Source organism: Leiobunum rupestre, chromosome 3 (genome assembly GCF_980474605.1).
Source record: "Leiobunum rupestre chromosome 3, qqLeiRupe1.1.hap1, whole genome shotgun sequence".
Classification (NCBI taxonomy): Eukaryota; Metazoa; Arthropoda; class Arachnida; order Opiliones; family Sclerosomatidae; genus Leiobunum; species Leiobunum rupestre.
The window spans coordinates 28,683,334-28,700,692 of record NC_143386.1 but is presented as its reverse complement, the minus strand read 5'-3'; the positions used below and the strand labels follow the sequence as shown (position 1 = coordinate 28,700,692).

Genomic DNA, 17,359 nt, shown 5'->3' with positions numbered 1-17,359 from the left:
AATTTGGGGGTTTGGGACCCCTTTTGGAGGCCCCTTTTTCTACCTCTCTTTATCAGTGGGGGAGATGTCATTCCTCGTCATTTGGAGGGACGAAAACAATGCTGGCGTCGACATAAAAGGTCTCCCCACTCTGACAAACTCGCAGTAGAGAGCCGCTTTAACCCACTGAATGGAGTCTTATCAAGAACATATTTAGATTAACAAGAACGTACGAGTCGAGGGGTGTGACAGATTCGCGCAATTCAGGGCGACTTTAAAAATAATATACATGGAATATATGAGATTTGACAAATTATAGTCTATTTATAGGATTTTATAGGATAGATTTTTTTGGAAATAATTGATAATATATAGGAAATTGTCTGATAAAATTACTGATAAATAATGGGAAGTATAGGAAATTGTCTGGTGAAATTACTGATTAATAATAGAAAATATTGGAAATGTTCTGATGAAATAACTGGAAAATATAGAAATTATTCTGATGAAATAACTGGAAAATACAGGAAACATTCGGATGAAATTACTGGAAAATACAGGAAACATTCTGATGAAATTACTGGAAAATACAGGAAACATTCTGATGAAATTACTGGAAAATACAGGAAACATTCTGATGAAATTACTGGAAAATACAGGAAACATTCTGATGAAATTACTGGAAAATACAGGAAACATTCTGATGAAATTACTGGAAAATACAGGAAACATTCTGATGAAATTACTAGAAAATGTAAGAAATTTTCTGATGAAATTACTGGGAAATATAAGAAATTTTCCGATGAAATTACTGGGAAATATTAGAAATTTTCCGATGAAATTACTGGGAAATATAAGAAATTTTCTGATGAAAATACTGGGAAATATAAGAAATTTTCTGATGAAATTACTGGGAAATATAAGAAATTTTCTGATGAAATTACTGGGAAATATAAGAAATTTTCTGATGAAATAACTGGGAAATATAAGAAATTTTCTGATGAAATAACTGGGAAATATAAGAAATTTTCTGATGAAATTACTGGGAAATAAGAAATTTGTTGATGGTATTAATGGAAAATAATGAAAAATATAGGAAATTTGCTGATGGTATTAATGGAAAATAATGAAAAATATAGGAAATTGACCAATGAAATTACTGGAAAATATCGCATGGAATTACTAGAAAATATAAGAAATTTTCTGATGAAATTACTGTAAAATATAAGAAAATTTCTGATGAAATTACTGGGAAATATAAGAAATTTGCTGAAGGTATTAATGGAAAATAATGAAAAATATAGGAAATTGTCCAATGAAATTACTGGAAAATATCGCATGGAATTACTGGAAAATATAGGAAAATATCTGATGGAATTACTGGAAAATATAGGAAATTGTCTGATGAAATTATAAAAATAATGGAAAACATTGGAAATTGTCTGATGAAATTTTAAAAATAATGGAAAACATTGGAAATTGTCTGATTAAATTACTGAAAAATAAAAATTAGGAAAATTCAGATGAAATTACTGGAAAATATATGAAATATTCGGATGAAATTACTGGAAAATACAGGAAACATTCTGATGAAATTACTGGAAATAAAGGAAATTGTCCAATGAAATTACTGGAAAATATCTGATGGAATAACTGGAAAATATAGGAAATTGTCTGATGAAATTATTTAAAAATATACGGAATTGTCTGATGAAATTACTGAAAAATAAAAATTAGGAAAATTCTTTATGAAATTATTCAAAAATAAAGAAAAATATAGAAATTTTTCTGATAAAGTTAATGAGGGCCATCTGTCGAACACCGGTCATAAAATATTTAATCAGCTATTCTAATAGCCAAGGCACCGACTTAGACCAAAATCATCTAGCGATTTCTAATTTCATTAATATAGGTGATCGAGTTAAAATGGATATCAGCCTAGCTGATAATTATTATTGTAATTATTATATTGACGCATTAATTTAGAACCTTTAAACTAACTTGCTATTTATGATAAATTAAAATAAATCGTTAAATTCGGCTTTAATTTAACTAAATTAAGAGTTAAATTTAACTTTCCACTAACTAATAAAATAAGTTTCCTCAAATATAGAATTAAACGTTCTTAAGAACTCTATACTAGATGGCGTTTGAGAGAAGAGTATAGGAAGGCAGATTCGTGGTTCTCAATAACCTAAGCGAGTTCTTGGTATCGTTAGAAGTAATTATTAGGAATAATAAAATTATTGAAATAAATAAATATGGTAAATTTTTAAAACTTTCACATCCGTGTAAAATAATCGTTGTGTTTTTTTTATTTTTAAATAAACCGATTTAATTTAAATCTTATTTTTATTGATTTTAATATTGATTTCTTGGTTAATAGTTTGCATGAGTCAGTGATGAAAACTAAAATTTAAATAAATCCTAATTAAATTTAACTATTATTTGTAATTTAGTAATTTCATAAATACAGATACTAAATTTAATTTTAGGTTACACAAACAATGGAATCAAAGTATCCAGCAATTAGCCTTAAAAAGATCCATTAATTAATTCCACAAAAATTGTGATTTAAATAAAAATATTATAAGTAACAGCTCTGGTTTTTTATGGTAGCGCCCCCTGGTTGTCGAAGTGTTACTTAAAGATCACAGTCAAAACTAAAGGTTATATATTTCTAAATCAGTGGGTGAGCCGGGAGTAGTGGCTCACTCCTGTAATCCCAGGCGTCCGGGAGGCAGAGTTTGTGGAAGGCCGTGTGAGGACGACTACCAATCCCCCAACGGGTGGTCGGGATACTTCCGCCACGGGTGTCCCCACTCCTGTCCCCACGTATCCCCCCGTTGGCGTGGCCGTTACACCTATCTCACCCTGATTAATCAGTTATTGTGTGTGTTCTGGTGTCTAAGGCCTCGGGTCGACACTGATGTTTGTGTGTCTCGAAAAAAAAAATCAGTGGGTGAAAATTCCTTCCCATTAACTTGTGAAGACCAATTCCCCTAGGTCATAACTGAAACAGACGACATTATGACAGGAAGTTGGTCTTCACAAAATGGAAGAAAAAAAACTTTAACCCACTGGAAACAACCTATTCATATCAATGATTTAAAAAGTTATTTAATTTAAATCGTCATTTAAATTAGGCAATTCTACGAGAAAATAAAATGGCTTGATATCAATTAAAATAACCATATAAATAGGAAACCAAACCGTAAAAAAAACAAGAGAAAAATGAGTGCGTCACTGGCAGAGCGTGAAATGTTTGTAGGGGAAATCTGGTTCAGTCCACGAGACGCCTAGAAACACAAGGCGTGTTTGATATAATCATATAAGGAAAAGAAATGATTCTATCCATTAATAAAACATCCTATATCCCCTATGGCCAAAAAAAAAACCTCGCTAACAACAAGAAAAAAAGTGCCATTTTAACTGTACATTTTCCACCAGTTAAAGTTAAAAGTGTTGCGCTCTGGTAAGTACTCTGCAGTAAAGGTACTTCAGCAATTAAGAGAGACTTCTCGACAGTTAATTATATAATTAAAACTCCACTTTCAAAAAGAGCTGGCGCCAAAATGTGCCTACATGTAGAGCTGGATATTCTACCCACACGATTTCTTTTCAAGCCCACGCTACGAAACTTACATTTCTCAGAAAATCAGTTTAAGGGTCATTTAAATCAGACCGAGGATGCTAGATGGTCAAGTGTCCGTGCAGTTGTATCAACAAATTCTAATTTGACATTTATCAAAAGTTATGGTTATGAGTCTTGATTAACACGTAAGTGATTTGATTTCATGGAATCTGATTTTTTTTATTTAAATTTCTATTTAATATATTTTATAAAAGGGCAAAATAATATTTTAAATCTAGTTTTTGTTGGTAATTTTCTTTTAGGAAATTATGATTTATTCGCTAGGGCCTCTGATATCATTAAAAAATATCTTTCGGAACCTCAATTGATAATTTACTTAATACATGATAGTTACATTCTGCGTTTCGAGATACCAGAGGCCTGCAAATATATTATGTGGCATTGCTTGATACCAAAAGTGACAATAACAAAAGTGTGTCCGTTCCTATATTTTCCAATGATAGGGATTTACTGAATGGTTCCAGTGAGATAGTGCATAGAATAGTAAAGTGGGATGGACTATGAACTCACTCACTAGTCTTTTTCATTTGATTTTTGTATATTATAGTTTAAAATTGACGCTGTAGCGATTTCAAAGTGTGCCTAAAAATTGTGTTTCCAAAGTTTTCATTGTTTTCGCGATTTTCATCTATTTCTTAGTTCACTCCTTACACCATTTTTAGCTATCCACTTTTGTAATTACAGGGTTGCCACAAAAGTTTTATATTTAATTTCCCTGACCATTTTAAGAGATTTTCACTGACGTTTTTTATTTTATATTTTACTTTTATCAGAAGTTAATAAATTTAAACGGCCTTATATTTCAGTAAAGAGGTTATATCAATGTGGAAAAAATTAGCCAAACTATCAAGGAAATAAATGATAATAATAGAATTTGTCATAGATCTAGACTAAAATTACCTTCAAAAAGTGCCTAGACAAAATTGAATTCCCTGACTTCTCCCTGAATCTTTACAAATTCTTAAAATTCCCTGGTGTGGCAACCCTAAATTATCACTTTTGTTGACACCCAATCATATCATGCTTATGATATTAACAAATCTGTTTGTTTTGTTAATGAAAATATACAAGAAGTGCATAATTATCAGTCATTTAATATAGAATGAAGTACAATTTAATTGTAGTATTTAATACTCTGAGCCTTATTTTTAAGACTAGCTCAGTCCAAATGTACCTGAACAATAGGCATGAGCTGGCTATCAAGTCAAATTGGCCAAACATATTATTATTATTAAATTATTTATAATTACAGCCACCTTTAAATTATTTAGGTTCCTTAATTTTGTAAAATTTTGTGCCTCACAAATACATTTCAAGTCAGGCTGTAGCCCACGCAGCTCTGCCTGCGCACACGCCCATAATCCGTACATAATCTAACTCCTTCTGTGTCAAAAAACACAGATTCTACATAGATTTAAATAATAATGTAAATTATTCGAATTTCCACAAAAATATTTCAAATCAATTATCTTGAACTAATAGAAAACATATTTCTTTTACTTACAGTTTCGTTGTTGGGTGTGGATGAAGGCTGACAATGAGGGGGAAGGCACGATTCCAACCATGATTTGACAAATAAACCAGTATCCACATCTACTTCGTCCATTTGTGACACATTATCGTTGGCATCATTAGATTTAGTCAGTATAGCATTTTTTAGTTTTTTCAAGAGTTCTCCAATACTAAATTCTGTTGCTTCAAAATTGTCATTGATTCCGTTTGTCAGGTTCAATTTGCAACCAGTTCCAGCGATAATCCCATCCATCTGTTGTAAAGCTGCTGCCAAAACGTCACTGGCTTCCATTAGTTCTACAATATTGAACAAATTATGAGAGAAAATTAAAATAAAATGCAGAAACTATGAGAAACAACTAACGACAACGAGCTGAGCTACTTTGAATAGAACCTCTATACGCTAATGTCTAAATATTACGATATTTTTTTAAATATGGCATTTGAAATGAAATAAACCATATCTTTCACAATTTGAGCAATATTAAATAATTTAAGGTGGAGTTTTGCCTTCAGGGTAATTTAACAATTTACTTCAAAATTGTTTAACGTTTTAAAGAGGTTTTTTTCTTTTAGAATTCACATTACAGCAACTCTTTCAGTTAAAAGTAAACTAGTGAAAGTATACGTAACAGTATTTTACCTTTAAAAATATGATAATATAAAAATATATGTAAAAAACTATAATTTACGAAAAGATAATTATTTGTTACAAAACGCCATTTTGTTATAAATTTTAACACCGTTGTACAGTATTGACATCTAGCGGTAAAAAATGATTAAATAATTTTCAATAATTTGTTCATCGAAACGGTGCTGCCATCTATCTTAAGCTATCGCAAGCTACATTATTAATTAATGATTAAAATTGAATTACTTTCTGAAAATTAGTACACCCTTTAGAATCAGGATAGTTTCCTAGGAGAGCTAAAAGGAAATATAGACATATTTAGAACCGAAATCGCAATAAAATATATTGATAAAAAGAGGATTAAGTAATTTTCAATGTTCCTTCATGGAAACGCTATCGCCATCTATCAATAACTTTTCCAATTTACATTTTTAGTAAGCGTTTAAGTTTCGGAATATAACGAAATTCATTCATATATAGTTCAAAATGTAAAGAATAAAGTTTGCGCTTTTTAAGGCTTACCACTGATTAACTTTTTAAACGATATTAACTATTATTAACAGTGTACGTGAAAAAGAAGAATTAAAGGGAGTATAAAATAGGACGAAGGGAATAAGCTAGTTTGAATAACCGCACCGCCATCTATCGGCATTAAAAATAACTGTTACGATGGTACTTTTCTTAACAAAGGAAAGCCTCAACTGAGGTCATGCGGAGGTATGAGGTCAATGTACCATCTACGTTTGCTTTTTTTAGTCGGTGGGATAAAATTTCTGGGAGAGGAGTGATTTACCAAATCCACCAGCCCTGCCACCTTTCGTGGGGTAGGGAGAATAGACCAATCTTTAAAATCCGAGCAAAGACTTTAAAGCTATTGCTGTAGGACTGTCAACTATCATTAATCATTGGTTTTAAAGCAAGTGGCGGCTCTATAATTGAATAGGCCCCTGTTATTAGAGATGGCCATGAATCTATCCGATACTTTGAAAAACGCGACTTTACTGCAGAGCGTGGTGCCATCTATTAATGGCAAAGGAAGCTAAAATAAAAAATAGCCATGGTCTTATCAAGGTTGGCCGTAGTCTTATCTATAGTTTGTTACCATGTTAATTAAGGAGCTAATTGTTTCGGAGTTCTGGAAGGAAGTGGGTAAACGCTATTGACTAACACGCGAGGCTGTTATTTATATTATCTTTGGCCTAACGTGAGTTTTTCGCGTTGATGCTAGAAATGATATCGGAGTGTTTTTACTCCTTTACAAAGGAATGTGCAAACTCTTTATAAAGACGAGAGTTTGCACATTCCAACTCGATCCCAGAGTTGGAGAGCAGATTACTAGGAAAGACCGTAACATAATATCTAACTGTTTCATCATTGATTTCATTTTATTTCGTAGTATAAAAACTGTCAAATTTGACTACAAAATGTTTGCGTAAGACCTAAATACACAATTTAGGACTATCCACAAAAATAAAAATATAACAAAAATAGCCAAGGAAGACTAGAAAAAACAGATCATTTAAGTTTCAATCTCAGCAATCATTGAATGGGCCAGGGGTGACCAAGGTCGCGGTCTTAAAGATCGACTTTTTGAAGGTCGGCATCACTATTCTCCAGGTCAAATCGCCATGTTTTTAAGAATACATTTTTTTATTTGAAGATTTTATTATATTTTCGAGATAAACATTTTCAAGGTCGACATCGTCTTTTACTACAGATCAATGACGTATTAACCCATGGCAGGGCTTCAATCGACTTTGGGACCCCTTCTGATGCATGGGTCCCTGCTTAGCCTTATGGATAATGCGGCACTACTACAGATCGCCCGTTTGGGCACCCCTGAATTGAACCATTCTAAGAATCGCTGTCGGCGGATCTCAGAGGTTCTTTGTGAGGTGTCCTCGAGAGATTTCTGACTTTCCACCAACGGGACAAGGCGACTTTCACTTCCGGTCTCAGCGCCACGTGAAAGACAAAGATTCCTAAACCCTGGCAACGAAAATGACTCGGTTTAATTTACAATGTCGTTCAAGGTCAAACCTAAAAGGTTGGTGGCCTCACCTGCAAGGAATTGAGACAAGCGAAGGCGTAGGCCCATCCTATCATAGATTCTTCGACGTAGAGAAAACCCAGCCCCCACGTCACTCCTAAAATCGGAAGCAGAACTGCCGACCGCCGGGCCCACAGTCTACAAATGTCCATCAAATTTAATATCGTCAGCTCTAAGCTAACCCTAACCACAGTGGCGTAGACAGAAATCCTTCAAGGGAGGGGTTCAAACTATGTAAAATACCTGAGAGGGGTCGGGAAGGGGGTGGGATATTAGTACAGTCAAAACTACACCCAAGGGCGGGGGGGGGGGGTTGGACACGGAAACCCTCCCCTTGTCTACGCCACTACCTAACCAGGATCTTTTAGTTAAGAGGTCAGCGCACTTCTGGTTTTTTTGCGCAACTCATTAGTCAGTTTTAGTCCAGGAAAAAATATATAACTCTGTTGTTAGGCGCCATCTATAATATGGCATTCCTCGTGCAAGGGGACATTTACTAGTATAGAATTGAATGACCTTGAACCATGTCTTCAAGGTCATTCAAAAACTATTTCGAGAACCTTTGGGTTTACGGATTTGGTTCCAATTAGAAAGTTGTTGTTAGTAAATGTCCCCCTGCACAAGAAATGTTCCACAGAAATTGGAAATTTCAAAACAAAAACATTTTTAAGTTATTTATAATTTTTTTTGTTTTTTTACTGTATGTCAGATAGGCCTTGACCTTTCCATAAAAATATCCTGTTTTTTAACAATGAAACAATTACTTGGCAGCTTCTAACTGTTCGTCCAGTTTGCTTTGTCCGCAAGTGTGGCTGATCCATAGCGCCATCCCCAAAGTCACCACGTTATACTTGATAAGATAAATACCATAACTTAGAAACTAAGCCTTCAAACGTCGCCAAGTATACTTACAAACACAACGACAGCTACAGGACCATTAAAACTCCAGATAGTTCCTCTATTTGGTGATAACCAACAACTTAAAAGGTACAATAGCTTATGTTAAAACCATTTTGATAGAAAAAGTAGGTATTACCAGTCATAAAGTTTATAATTATCTCAACTTCTGAACAGTAATAACAGTAATAATCAGCTAGGCTAATACCCAGGGCACCACCTTAACTTAGGCCTAAGTCATCAAGAGACTTTTAAAGCCATATTAATTCAGGTGGCCGGGTTATAACGCGTAGGATGGTGGTGGCTATAGCTTTTGCCTAATAAAATTCCATCTAATTTTAATTTATCTTTTTGTTCATGACGTCAATTCCACTTCTCTGCACTTCAAGGTTCGTAAATCGTGCTGCTCTGCACTCATAGCTGAAAATTCTGGCTATTATAATACCATTTAAATTTTTTTTGACTCGAAGATCTATTTGGTCCGAGTTTCGCGTTTTAATTGTACCTTCGAAGTCCTTTTAATCTGTAGAGCTCGGGGAAATGGATAAATTAACCGCCAAAATTTCAATAAATCATAAAAAATTCGATTAACTGTCTATTTATGGATTTTATACGTTTTAAGTTTTTATTCGGATAATTTTCGATATGGATATAAAAGAAATTAAGGTAAAATTTCTTATCCGAACGCCGAGCCTATAGGCTTCGTATGTAGTTAATATTTTGATCATAAGTATCGCCGCCTACCGACCGAGTTTTAAATTGAATATATGAAAGCCGTCTGCTCGTTCAAAATTATCTCTGCACACCAGCTAAAAGTTTCAACCGAAAGTCGTCTGCTATTTCTTCACATAATTAGTTGACTGATATAAGGGCAGATGGCGCTATATTTCCCAAGCTCGAAGCCTATTAATCCGAGTATTTCGTAAGTTTTATCATTACTTTAAAATTATTAAAGTTTAGCTTTTTTGCCACCTTTTTACTATGGACTTTTCTACTTTTTCGCGTATTTTATTTCGGTTAACTGCCACACTTTTATGAAGTAATTATAAACTTATGGTATTATTTTCAAAAGGTATTACTATTCGGCGGTTCCATAATCTTCATAACGCAAAATAACAGTCGGAAGTAGAATTATGAAAGGCACTCCTGCAAATAGTCAACATTGCAATTATCTAATAACCATTAAAAAATCCTAGGTGCAAGGTATTTACCGTAACCGAAGCAGTAATATCTTTTGGTATAGCTGTGTTTGGGCTGAAAGACTTTGGTCAGAAGTAATTGAATGTGAATGGCCTCCAAGAGCATCCAACAGAAAGCGGACAGAAAGAAATACTGTATCAAACCCGCAGCGATGCCGCAACCAATCTGTGTCGTGATAAATGGCAATTAAAACCTCAATAATTGTCAAAGAGGTGGGCGAGGTGCTGATCACCCAAGTTGGCCATTACGTCGATTTCCGAAACAGGGAGTTCACCAAGAGTACTCGGAGTACTCTAAGTGTATTCGGAGTACTCTAAGTGTATTCGGAGGACACCGAGTTGAGGCAAAGAGTTCGCGGAGTAATTTAAATACATTTGGAAAATTTATCATAGTGCACTTAGTAAGTGAAGATTACGCGAAGCGTAAACTTATCAAGTAAAGATTACGCGAAGAGTAGACTTAGCAAGTAAAGATTACGCGAAGAGTAGACTTAGCAAGTAAAGATTACGCGAAGAGTAGACTTAGCAAGTAAAGATTACGCGAGTAGAACACTTAGTAAGTGAAGATTACGCAAAGAGTACACTTAGTAAGTGAAGATTACGCGAAGAGAACACTTAGTAAGTTAAGATTACGCGAGGAGAACACTTAGCAAGTGAAGATTACGCGAGGAGAACACTTAGTAAGTGAAGATTACGCGAGGAGAACACTTAGTAAGTGAAGATTACGCGAAGAGAACACTTAGTAAATGAAGATTACGCGAAGAGAACACTTAGTAAGTGAAGATTACGCGAAGAGAACACTTAGCAAGTGAAGATTACGCGAGGAGAACACTTAGTAAGTGAAGATTACGCGAGGAGAACACTTAGCAAGTGAAGATTACGCGAAGAGAACACTTAGTAAGTGAAGATTACGCGAAGAGAACACTTAGTAAGTAAAGATTACGCAAAGAGTACACTTAGCAAGTGAAGATTACGCGAAGAGAACACTTAGTAAGTAAAGATTACGCAAAGAGTACACTTAGCAAGTGAAGATTACGCGAGAAGAACACTTAGTAAGTGAAGATTACGCAAAGAGTACACTTAGTAAGGGTAAGATTACGCGAAGAGAACACTTAGTAAGTGAAGATTACGCGAAGAGAACACTTAGTAAGTGAAGATTACGCGAAGAGAACACTTAGTAAGTGAAGATTACGCGAGGAGAACACTTAGTAAGTGAAGATTACGCGAAGAGAACACTTAGTAAGTGAAGATTACGCGAAGAGAACACTTAGTAAGTAAAGATTACGCAAAGAGTACACTTAGTAAGTGAAGATTACGCGAAGAGAACACTTAGTAAGTGAAGATTACGCGAAGAGAACACTTAGTAAGTAAAGATTACGCAAAGAGTACACTTAGCAAGTGAAGATTACGCGAAGAGAACACTTAGTAAGTGAAGATTACGCGAGGAGAACACTTAGTAAGTGAAGATTACGCGAAGAGAACACTTAGCAAGTGAAGATAACGCGAAGAGAACACTTAGTAAGTGAAGATTACGCGAAGAGAACACTTAGTAAGTGAAGATTACGCGAGGAGAACACTTAGCAAGTGAAGATTACGCGAGTAGAACACTTAGTAAGTGAAGATTACGCAAAGAGTACACTTAACAAGTGAAGATTACGCGAAGAGAACACTTAGTAAGTGAAGATTACGCGAGGAGAACACTTAGCAAGTGAAGATTACGCGAGTAGAACACTTAGTAAGTGAAGATTACGCAAAGAGTACACTTAGCAAGTGAAGATTACGCGAAGAGAACACTTAGTAAGTAAAGATTACGCAAAGAGTACACTTAGCAAGTGAAGATTACGCGAGAAGAACACTTAGTAAGTGAAGATTACGCAAAGAGTACACTTAGTAAGTGAAGATTACGCGAAGAGAACACTTAGTAAGTGAAGATTACGCGAAGAGAACACTTAGTAAGTGAAGATTACGCGAAGAGAACACTTAGTAAGTGAAGATTACGCGAAGAGAACACTTAGTAAGTGAAGATTACGCGAGGAGAACACTTAGTAAGTGAAGATTACGCGAAGAGAACACTTAGTAAGTGAAGATTACGCGAAGAGAACACTTAGTAAGTGAAGATTACGCGAAGAGAACACTTAGTAAGTAAAGATTACGCAAAGAGTACACTTAGCAAGTGAAGATTACGCGAAGAGAACACTTAGTAAGTGAAGATTACGCGAGGAGAACACTTAGTAAGTGAAGATTACGCGAAGAGAACACTTAGCAAGTGAAGATAACGCGAAGAGAACACTTAGTAAGTGAAGATTACGCGAAGAGAACACTTAGTAAGTGAAGATTACGCGAGGAGAACACTTAGCAAGTGAAGATTACGCGAGTAGAACACTTAGTAAGTGAAGATTACGCAAAGAGTACACTTAACAAGTGAAGATTACGCGAAGAGAACACTTAGTAAGTGAAGATTACGCTAGGAGAACACTTAGCAAGTGAAGATTACGCGAGTAGAACACTTAGTAAGTGAAGATTACGCAAAGAGTACACTTAGCAAGTGAAGATTACGCGAAGAGAACACTTAGTAAGTAAAGATTACGCAAAGAGTACACTTAGCAAGTGAAGATTACGCGAGAAGAACACTTAGTAAGTGAAGATTACGCAAAGAGTACACTTAGTAAGTGAAGATTACGCGAAGAGAACACTTAGTAAGTGAAGATTACGCGAAGAGAACACTTAGTAAGTGAAGATTACGCGAAGAGAACACTTAGTAAGTGAAGATTACGCGAGGAGAACACTTAGTAAGTGAAGATTACGCGAAGAGAACACTTAGTAAGTGAAGATTACGCGAAGAGAACACTTAGTAAGTAAAGATTACGCAAAGAGTACACTTAGCAAGTGAAGATTACGCGAAGAGAACACTTAGTAAGTAAAGATTACGCAAAGAGTACACTTAGCAAGTGAAGATTACGCGAGAAGAACACTTAGTAAGTGAAGATTACGCGAAGAGTACACTTAGTAAGTGCAGATTACGCGAAGAGAACACTTAGTAAGTGAAGATTACGCGAAGAGAACACTTAGTAAGTGAAGATTACGCGAAGAGAACACTTAGTAAGTGAAGATTACGCGAAGAGAACACTTAGTAAGTGAAGATTACGCGAAGAGAACACTTAGTAAGTGAAGATTACGCGAAGAGAACACTTAGTAAGTGAAGATTACGCGAGGAGAACACTTAGTAAGTGAAGATTACGCGAAGAGAACACTTAGTAAGTGAAGATTACGCGAAGAGAACACTTAGTAAGTAAAGATTACGCAAAGAGTACACTTAGCAAGTGAAGATTACGCGAAGAGAACACTTAGTAAGTAAAGATTACGCAAAGAGTACACTTAGCAAGTGAAGATTACGCGAAGAGAACACTTAGTAAGTAAAGATTACGCAAAGAGTACACTTAGCAAGTGAAGATTACGCGAGAAGAACACTTAGTAAGTGAAGATTACGCAAAGAGTACACTTAGTAAGGGTAAGATTACGCGAAGAGAACACTTAGTAAGTGAAGATTACGCGAAGAGAACACTTAGTAAGTGAAGATTACGCGAAGAGAACACTTAGTAAGTGAAGATTACGCGAGGAGAACACTTAGTAAGTGAAGATTACGCGAAGAGAACACTTAGTAAGTTAAGATTACGCGAAGAGAACACTTAGTAAGTAAAGATTACGCAAAGAGTACACTTAGCAAGTGAAGATTACGCGAAGAGAACACTTAGTAAGTAAAGATTACGCAAAGAGTACACTTAGCAAGTGAAGATTACGCGAGAAGAACACTTAGTAAGTGAAGATTACGCGAAGAGAACACTTAGTAAGTGAAGATTACGCGAAGAGAACACTTAGTAAGTGAAGATTACGCGAAGAGAACACTTAGTAAGTGAAGATTACGCGAAGAGAACACTTAGTAAGTGAAGATTACGCGAAGAGAACACTTAGTAAGTGAAGATTACGCGAAGAGAACACTTAGTAAGTGAAGATTACGCGAGGAGAACACTTAGTAAGTGAAGATTACGCGAGGAGAACACTTAGTAAGTGAAGATTACGCGAAGAGAACACTTAGTAAGTAAAGATTACGCAAAGAGTACACTTAGCAAGTGAAGATTACGCGAGAAGAACACTTAGTAAGTGAAGATTACGCAAAGAGTACACTTAGTAAGGGTAAGATTACGCGAAGAGAACACTTAGTAAGTGAAGATTACGCGAAGAGAACACTTAGTAAGTGAAGATTACGCGAAGAGAACACTTAGTAAGTGAAGATTACCCGAAGAGAACACTTAGTAAGTGAAGATTACGCGAGGAGAACACTTAGTAAGTGAAGATTACGCGAAGAGAACACTTAGTAAGTGAAGATTACGCGAAGAGAACACTTAGTAAGTAAAGATTACGCAAAGAGTACACTTAGCAAGTGAAGATTACGCGAAGAGAACACTTAGTAAGTAAAGATTACGCAAAGAGTACACTTAGCAAGTGAAGATTACGCGAAGAGAACACTTAGTAAGTAAAGATTACGCAAAGAGTACACTTAGCAAATGAAGATTACGCGAGAAGAACACTTAGTAAGTGAAGATTACGCAAAGAATACACTTAGTAAGGGTAAGATTACGCGAAGAGAACACTTAGTAAGTGAAGATTACGCGAAGAGAACACTTAGTAAGTGAAGATTACGCGAAGAGAACACTTAGTAAGTGAAGATTACGCGAGGAGAACACTTAGTAAGTGAAGATTACGCGAGAAGAACACTTAGTAAGTGAAGATTACGCAAAGAGTACACTTAGTAAGGGTAAGATTACGCGAAGAGAACACTTAGTAAGTGAAGATTACGCGAAGAGAACACTTAGTAAGTGAAGATTACGCGAAGAGAACACTTAGTAAGTGAAGATTACGCGAGGAGAACACTTAGTAAGTGAAGATTACGCGAAGAGAACACTTAGTAAGTGAAGATTACGCGAGGAGAACACTTAGTAAGGGAAGATTACGCGAGGAGAACACTTAGTAAGTGAAGATTACGCGAAGAGAACACTTAGTAAGTGAAGATTACGCGAAGAGAACACTTTGTAAGTAAAGATTACGCAAAGAGTACACTTAGCAAGTGAAGATTACGCGAAGAGAACACTTAGTAAGTAAAGATTACGCAAAGAGTACACTTAGCAAGTGAAGATTACGCGAGGAGAACACTTAGTAAGTGAAGATTACGCGAGGAGAACACTTAGTAAGTGAAGATTACGCGAAGAGAACACTTAGTAAGTGAAGATTACGCGAAGAGAACACTTAGTAAGTAAAGATTACGCAAAGAGTACACTTAGCAAGTGAAGATTACGCGAAGAGAACACTTAGTAAGTGAAGATTACGCAAAGAGTACCCTTAGCAAGTTAAGATTACGCGAAGAGAACACTTAGTAAGTGAAGATTACGCGAGGAGAACACTTAGTAAGTGAAGATTACGCGAGGAGAACACTTAGTAAGTGAAGATTACGCGAAGAGAACACTTAGTAAGTGAAGATTACGCGAAGAGAACACTTAGTAAGTGAAGATTACGCGAAGAGAACACTTAGTAAGTGAAGATTACGCGAGGAGAACACTTAGTAAGTGAAGATTACGCGAGGAGAACACTTAGTAAGTGAAGATTACGCGAGGAGAACACTTAGTAAGTGAAGATTACGCGAAGAGAACACTTAGTAAGTGAAGATTACGCGAAGAGAACACTTAGTAAGTGGAGATTACGCGAAGAGAACACTTAGTAAGTAAAGATTACGCAAAGAGTACACTTAGCAAGTGAAGATTACGCGAAGAGAACACTTAGTAAGTGAAGATTACGCGAAGAGAACACTTAGTAAGTGAAGATTACGCGAAGAGAACACTTAGTAAGTGAAGATTACGCGAGGAGAACACTTAGTAAGTGAAGATTACGCGAGGAGAACACTTAGTAAGTGAAGATTACGCGAAGAGAACACTTAGTAAGTGAAGATTACGCGAAGAGAACACTTAGTAAGTAAAGATTACGCAAAGAGTACACTTAGCAAGTGAAGATTACGCGAAGAGAACACTTAGTAAGTAAAGATTACGCAAAGATTACACTTATCAAGTGAAGATTACGCGAGAAGAACACTTAGTAAGTGAAGATTACGCGAAGAGAACACTTAGTAAGTAATGATTACGCCAAGAGTACAATTAGTAAGTAAAGATTAAGTCGAGTACGTAAAGATTATGGGGAGTATGTCGATATTACGTGAAGAGTACGTAGAGATAGCTCGGAATATGCGATATCACTAGGAGTGCCGAAGATTAAGTTGATAGCATTGAAATTACGCGTATTTTTCAGGATGGCGTGTACACCGAGTAGGCGAAGGGATCAGCACCTCGGAAGTAAAACCACGCGTAAGCCTACTCTAGTTTCGGTTCGGTCCATGCCAATCAGAAGGACTACGTCCCCCACGAGCAAACAGACGGAGAGATTCTTGTGAATAGTATTTTTGACGTTCCTCAAGGTCCTGAAGCGGCACAGGATGACCACGGTGACGAAGAGAAACAGGATAGAAATACAGCAGCCGATGACGGATATGACTCTGAGAGTAATTTTGTGGATGTTGTTGAGGCGGCACGTGGAGCAATTGACATCCATCAACACCGCGAAATTGGTCAAGTGGTCGCAGACGCAAAGCGTATGAGTGTCGTTAGTCTCGAAGACCTGACAGCCGACGGAATTCCAACTATTCCTGTTGTGAAAAACGTAGTTTTCTTTAAGATTACTTTAACAATAAAGAAAATGTATTGAATAGGGTAGAGGTCCTGGTTATCCCGTAAGCTTTACAGACCAGAAATAAATTTTGAAAGATCGAATATTTGAATCCGTTGGTGGTTTTAGAATTTCTCTATGATGAGTAGTTTTTCGCTACATCGCTCGGAACAATTTAATATAAAATATTTAGAGGTCGGTGATGGTTAACTTTTATTCAATAGATAAAGCTCTCAAAATTATTCGTAAAATGTTTTAATCAAGTAATTTATATTATCCGATTAATTTTTTGATAAATTTGGAAAATTAATCGGAAAAACGACGTTTTCTTCGCTAAAAAGCTCAAATTTTACGAATAATACATGTTTTTTAAACATTTTCCGAAATATTAACCGGTGAATTTCTTTGTTTACATTTTTTTCCCCGAAAAAAATCAATTTAAACATGGATAATGATTAACCGTTACCGACCTCTAAAAATATTATCGCTTCGTTATTTCCTAAATCTATAGATATAGTGTGCTAAGCTAGCAGACAAGATGACACATGCCATAATAGCAGCCTCACTTCTGCCCTTTATTATCGTAATTGTGGCCTCTGTGGTCGCTGATAAATCAAGGGCTCAAAGTTACCGGCCCCCGAGGGCCCAAACGGGTATCACGCCTGAGATAG

At 35.8% G+C, this 17,359-nt stretch overlaps 2 protein-coding genes across 4 annotated transcripts in view; both read right to left on the bottom strand.

The window, feature by feature from the left end:
• Positions 1 to 5,878, bottom strand: part of Liprin-beta (liprin-beta 1) — a 54,683-nt gene extending 48,805 nt beyond the window's left edge. The window contains exons 1-2 of one of the 2 annotated variants that reach the window (XM_090168032.1): positions 5,790 to 5,878; positions 5,139 to 5,443 (exon numbers count right to left, since the gene is read on the bottom strand). In XM_090168032.1, coding sequence (XP_090024158.1) covers positions 5,139 to 5,438 — 300 coding nt within the window. In that variant the 5' untranslated portion in view covers positions 5,439 to 5,443; positions 5,790 to 5,878. Of the gene's footprint in view, positions 1 to 5,138; positions 5,444 to 5,680; positions 5,770 to 5,789 lie in introns of those variants that run through there. The other variant, XM_090168033.1, reaches the window with a different exon arrangement.
• Positions 5,879 to 7,152: 1,274 nt separating this feature from the next.
• LOC149951376 (adhesion G protein-coupled receptor L3-like) overlaps positions 7,153 to 17,359 on the bottom strand; it is a 31,022-nt gene continuing 20,815 nt past the window's right edge. The window contains exons 11-17 of one of the 2 annotated variants that reach the window (XM_090168017.1): positions 16,341 to 16,668; positions 9,936 to 10,089; positions 9,804 to 9,870; positions 8,740 to 8,806; positions 8,592 to 8,677; positions 7,839 to 7,965; positions 7,153 to 7,766 (exon numbers count right to left, since the gene is read on the bottom strand). In XM_090168017.1, coding sequence (XP_090024143.1) covers positions 7,632 to 7,766; positions 7,839 to 7,965; positions 8,592 to 8,677; positions 8,740 to 8,806; positions 9,804 to 9,870; positions 9,936 to 10,089; positions 16,341 to 16,668 — 964 coding nt within the window. In that variant the 3' untranslated portion in view covers positions 7,153 to 7,631. Of the gene's footprint in view, positions 7,767 to 7,838; positions 7,966 to 8,591; positions 8,678 to 8,735; positions 8,807 to 9,803; positions 9,871 to 9,935; positions 10,090 to 16,340; positions 16,669 to 17,359 lie in introns of those variants that run through there. The other variant, XM_090168018.1, reaches the window with a different exon arrangement.